General features: G+C 33.0%; 1 protein-coding gene across 1 annotated transcript in view; it reads right to left on the reverse strand.

Moving 5' to 3' along the window:
- Positions 1-465: 465 nt before the first annotated feature.
- The window catches only part of LOC117112960, a 7,055-nt gene continuing 1,333 nt past the window's right edge, over positions 466-6,187 (reverse strand). Inside the window, exons 2-10 of the mRNA XM_033256192.1 lie at positions 5,902-6,068; positions 5,352-5,630; positions 4,722-4,905; positions 4,151-4,273; positions 3,895-4,001; positions 3,111-3,647; positions 2,585-2,657; positions 2,144-2,215; positions 466-1,419 (exon numbers count right to left, since the gene is read on the reverse strand). Of these exons, the coding sequence (XP_033112083.1) occupies positions 1,190-1,419; positions 2,144-2,215; positions 2,585-2,657; positions 3,111-3,647; positions 3,895-4,001; positions 4,151-4,273; positions 4,722-4,905; positions 5,352-5,630; positions 5,902-6,068 (1,772 nt within the window). The 3' untranslated portion in view covers positions 466-1,189. The remainder of the gene's footprint in view (positions 1,420-2,143; positions 2,216-2,584; positions 2,658-3,110; positions 3,648-3,894; positions 4,002-4,150; positions 4,274-4,721; positions 4,906-5,351; positions 5,631-5,901; positions 6,069-6,187) is intronic.

Consider the following 6,187-nt stretch of genomic DNA (forward strand, 5'->3'; position numbering starts at 1 on the left):
TTAACATAAATTTAAAGAGCGATATAATCGTTTATACGTTTAAATGATTAATATAAACATTTAAATAAATCAATAATATTATGAATACTGGTGGATATTAAAACACTAAATTTGAATATAGATGGACTTGAACTAAAAAATACAGGCTGATATCAGAATAAAATCCCATCATAGGAATTTTATTACACAATTTCTTTATTCGCTTCATTATAGGACACATTCGTTGAGAACTATGCTATACGATGTATTGTTATGTCTTTTATGCGAACACTGTTACCTTTCTTTGATGATTCATATATAATTTAACAGTGTTAAATATATATATATATATATATAGGCATATATATATATGTATATGTATATATATATATATGTATATATATATATATATATTGGTATAACTAATATATATTGGTATTAATATAATAATAATAGTAATAATAATAATAATAATAATACAAATAATAATTCAATCATAATAATAATAATAATACAAATAATAATTCAATCATAATAATAATAATAATTCAATAAGTCTATCATATTGCAAAAGGGTAGGATCACAAGGCTGAAGACGATTCCTCCACGTCATTTAAACTCATCATGCAGGACGTGTGCCCTTATTTGGACTCGGTCCGTGAATTATTTTATTGTATGTTGACATGAGTGTAGACTATGAAGAGGAGTCCCAGGCTAGAAGTAGTATATAATATATGGCCCAATTTGTTTGTCCTGTTTACTGTATTTTAATGTAAGCTTGCTTATACATTAATTTATTACAGCAAACCTCGGAGGTATTACAGCAAGCATCACCGTACTCGACAGTTACATAAATACGATATTTTTATTGGTTCAAACAACATGTCAAATACGTTGTGGAAATTTTATTTCCTTGGCATACACAAAACATTAAAATACAGACGAAAACAGAAAAATAAAAGAGAACATAAAAATGGGATACGTTACAAAAGTTATAAGATGTACAACAATTTAAAAATTGAAAACAAAATTTTAAAAACCTGATCAAAATTATAATAATTAGTTGTTAATTTTTAAATAATAATTAGCTGTCCCTTCTTGACCAAACATATTTGATTATTGTGCCTACGAAGTTGTACACCAGAACATCCTTTTGCATACGTTTGATAGGGTAACAGAATCGCAGGAATATTACAGGAAGTTATTAAAATTAGTTTCCATTAGTAGTATTTTTCCTGTGAACATATATACTGTTTGCTCGTGCTCCAAGATATGCTGGCCAACCCTGCTGTTTGAATGGAAGAATACGTGCGCATGGCGGTTGATTGCACTGGCATGATAAGTGTAATCTGTAAACTGTCATCTCGCCCATGTGCAGATTAAACGGGTACATCTGAAGAGGATCTGTCCGCAATATGTTTTCAGTTATTTTCATAGAGTCTATAGGTAAAAAAGATAAAATAAATAGTTCATTGCGTATTTAAGAAATTGTCGGGCACAGTGAGAGTCCGGCTTTAGACTGAGTCCTTCGACACCTAGCCTCAGTGTAACATAATTCCTGTGGTGAGGAATCAATTGGGCCTATTCTTCAAAATTAAAGTTCTGAATACTTTAACCATAATGAAAAACCGTGAACAATTAGGCGCACTTATTTAACAACAAAAAAATACATTATTTCCTAAACTTCCATATTTCCAAACAAAAAATCGTGCGACTAAAAAGGTCTGTTTAATGTGAATTTGGAATTAATTAGTTTTACTAAACAATTTAATCAATTGCATTAGGCTAGGCCAACATGTTCTAGAAAATTCACATCAATTAATAGGCGTAAGTCGGCATGCAGTCATAGTGCAATGTGAAAGTTAATTTAAAAAAAAGTTATTTACAGTATGGCGCGAAAGAGTAAGTTCACCTGCGCGAAAAAGTACCGGTACACAGTGTTAATTATAATAGTGAACGTAAAGGGGCTAACGTTTAAAATAACAAGTTTTCGCACAACGTACCTGATATTCGATCGTATTTTAAATTTAAAACCAATGTTATAAAGAAACGCAACAATTTCAGAGTCATGTCAACTAATCTTGTGATATTTTCTATTTTAATCATTGAGGTTTGTTTCGAAAAGGATTTTAGGCTCTAAATTTCATTGTGTGTATCTCTTTACCAGTGTTATTTCCTTTGCACTCCTCTTCAACTACTTGGTCATATGCATCGTGATCCATTCCAAAATATTTACCTGAAAGAATTTAAAATGAAATTGTTTTAATAACAATAAACCTGACCACCCAAAATACTTCTTACCGTCGTGTTTATTAAAATAAAATCACTGCCCCGCAGAACGTTAATCTGCATTACTCCCTATCCATCTCTATGATTATTTAATCTGAGTAGCTAACGGAATGGAAATTAAAGCAAAATCTGTCTGTACACTAAGGAATATTGTGTTCCATTTCGGACTAATTACTGTTCCATAAGTTATTTTACATCTTAATTGACCTTTGATCCGTAACACAAACATAGTGTCTGTTGAACCTTCTATAAATAAAATGGCTTTCAAACGTGAATATATATGTTATTTTGTTGAGTTTTTTTTTTTCATACTCACTGTTACTATTCATTCTGTCCCCCTCTGCTGCCATTTTACGGTCAACACACTTCTGCTCATCTTCGGTTAGAATCTGAAGCACAGAGATAAATTCTGTTGTTATTGGGTAAGCAATATATTTATTATCATATTATATAGTCGACATGATTAAATGTTTAAAAACATGTCTGGGTTTGCAATAGTTGAAAAAAAAACACACATTAGAGTATTGAAAAGTATATCTAAAGACAATAATCTTGTCATATACAAATACTTCATGCAAGAAAGAACAGAAAAATATTGAATTGATGTTAAAGAGTATTGGCAGTCAGCACTGTTTCTTTGAATGTACATGTTAGTCTAATGCAAATTAACATAATGTTCAGAAGCCACTGCACAAAATCTGTTGAACAAAACAAATCATTCTACTCGATCATAATTCATAGCACCAACATTTTCTAAATCTTTGAGCAAGTTAACAGCTAAATGTTTCAAATTAATTATATGAATAAATACAAGATACCGCTTTTTATGCTTTATTCCATACCTCTGTCGGTGGTGGATAAGCCCAGTAAACTGGAAAGATCAAATCAATGCCATGATCATCACGACTCAGACTAGGAGCAAGTGTACCAGTTGCTATCAACCGTTGTAGCCCGCCAGAATCATGAGGGCCGGCGTGCCGTTTTGGTCTGTCGTGGTGTTCCGAATGTCTGTCACTGGAGTGCTGCCGTGTTCTATCACCATTTCGAGCCCCTTCAACGTTCAACTTAGAGTATCCATTTTCTCTCATTTCTTTAATTAGCTGCATTACTTTATGTTCCTTCGAGTGTTTTGAATGTTTATATGGTGTTTCAGTAAATGTGTCTGTTTCAATGTTGTAATATGATCCTAATCTTTCAGACTCTTTCTCATAACTAAATGAAAAGTTATTTCCATATGAGCCCAATATACCATCTTCTGACTCAGATGTCTGATCGCCTTTATTACCGTGTTTCTGATTATTTAAAACGTCAGCTGAATCTACAGCGGTTGTCATGGGTTCTCCGCTTTTATCAGTTTCTTTTTCATCATCTTTACTCTTCTGTATTGGTTAAAACAATAGATTCAGCATTTAAAGATATTCTATATTTAAATAATGGATAAAGTATAATTGAAAAAATAGAAAATAGTTATACATATATTTGTAGTTTATATGTTATATGTGTAGTTGAAATATAAGGCGATCTTGTTTGCTAAAATACGTTGTGTTTACATGCGTGTATTCTTCAACAAAATACCAATATAATATATAAAGTAGAGCCTTCATGTTGCTTGTTACATGACGTTACCTGTCTATCTATGACGTACTGCGCAGTCTCGGGATACTTTTCTAGAAACGCCTTTGCTAATAGACTTGTGTTCACATTATGCGTGTATTCTTCGGAAGTATGACTAACTGAAATATCAACAACACGTAAAAACGCGATTACTGGAACGTTCTGTAGAAAGCTATGGAGGGCGCCAAGTGTTTAATATCGGAGTGTGGCAACTTATTTGTACTCTAGTTCCCGGTTAGTTAAAGTAGATAGTAGTAATTGTACTTACGAGAATCATAAATGATAGCACCAGGACTGCCAGTTGCGGAACTCACTGCATAAAGACGTGAAAATGAACTCGTGTTAAAACGCACCACACACAAATCACTATTGCTTTTGGACTTTAATGTAGCTAAGTGGAGTAAGAAAAATATTGAATATTTAAAAAGCCATCTAAAATATTCATAAACCTGTATTACAAGGTCGGCAACATAATAATAATAATACAGTTTGAGTTCAGAAATACACGTAAAAAATGAGATTCAATATTTGAATAGCTTAGTCAAGACTGATCTGCAACGGCATGGAATGTTTTAATGATTAAACGTTTCCAAAATAAATCAAGCAATTGCTTTCTAACTGAATCAAGATAAACTGTGTAATGACAATATGTCATCGCACAATGACATTAAGCTTACATAGAGGTTATAAAAGCATTACTTAGACCATGCTTAGACCCAACTGGAGACAGATCGCAGATCGAAAGTGTTTACTTTAGATTAATACGATAAAACTAAACATTTTCTTTGTTTCCACGGATAATTAAAACATTTGATTTTCTTCACTAATTAATTATTTACTTTTTGTAAATGAGAATTTGGTACTCTTGCCCTCGTGGTTCAAGCAATCTGAGGAGAAGTAAAGAAACATGTCTTGAGCAGTTCCTTCGACGTTAACTGTAAGTGGAGAGCTCTGAATGCCGCCAGAATGACGAATGAAGGGTTCCAGCAGAGGCTGACCTGTCCTTCCATCTAACACAGTCACCTACAATAAACAAATGAACTATTGAGTTAGAAATGCCACCAAGAGTTTTAACAATAAAACCTTCTGTTTATGACATTGTTTATACTGAAATATGCTCTAACCTGATTGGTAAAGAGGGAATAATCATAAACATAATATCGTACACACGTTTGCAAAAAAGAGCATTACGAGAGCTTGAAATTTACTATTATATTTATTACAAATTTTTGGAGGAAAAAAAAAATGCCCTCCATAGATAACCAAATGTAAAACACTATCGAGTGCCCGGTTTACAAAAAATTGCTACTCTGCCGCTAACGTATTTTCTGTAAATAGCTGTCCCGACGCAGTAAGGACGGCTCCGCGACTCAACCGACCAACAACCGTCGACGAAAGCTGTCGGCAATATCGTGTAGCAATGTTATGGAATCCAGGCTATGCATCATGCTTGTCAGGTACCAACTCACCTCAGAGTAATAGTAGAGAGGGTATGTTGGGCCGTGATTAAATATTACAAGAAAATCTGGAATATCGTCATCATTGAAAAAGCCGGGAGCAGGGGTTGCGTAGGTCTCCGACATCGGTATTGAGAAGTTCCACAGCATATCATAATTGTCGCCGTTTATAGCCAGTACTGTAGAGTTGAAGGTTGCTATGACAATATCCATTACACCGTCACGTGTTATGTCTAGCAACACTGGGGGAGTAATCACTCCCTTATATGAATCTTTATATAAACATCTTGCCTGTAGAAATAGTTTACTAAACAATTAAGGCAAACCGATGACAGATTGTCAAATCATTTCATTAAATTGAAGCCTAAATAAATTGCGTTATAGTTTAATTTTTAAATAGTGGTTTCTCAAATCAGAATAGGTTATTAAATCTTTAAATGTTTCTTACTGAAATAAATCTAATTAGGCCACCTGCCACGCCTCTCTTGAAAATATTATTATAATTGCCTAATTACTTTTCTCATATATACTAGTAGGTACAATTGGGTGCTATGCAAATTACCATTTGCATATGACCACGAATGAAATCATTGAGTTTGATCACATAAAGTGCGCCTCCAATTGTTTCTCCGCCAGTTCCAAACAGTACAACCTTCTCCCCGTGGCTGTCGAAGTACACCTGCGAGACAAAAACGTGAGTAAATCGATCAACCGATCGATCAACAGATGCTTTTGATAAAATCAATAAGATTATTAGTAACAAAGCTTCAATAGGGAACATCATAATACAAAAAAAAAAAAAAAAAAAAAAAAAAAAAAAAAAAAAAAAAAAAAAAAAAAAAAAAAAA

Source organism: Anneissia japonica, unplaced genomic scaffold, assembly GCF_011630105.1.
Source record: "Anneissia japonica isolate Jap-2015-1 unplaced genomic scaffold, ASM1163010v1 scaffold287774_len439945_cov178, whole genome shotgun sequence".
Lineage (NCBI taxonomy): Eukaryota > Metazoa > Echinodermata > Crinoidea > Comatulida > Comatulidae > Anneissia > Anneissia japonica.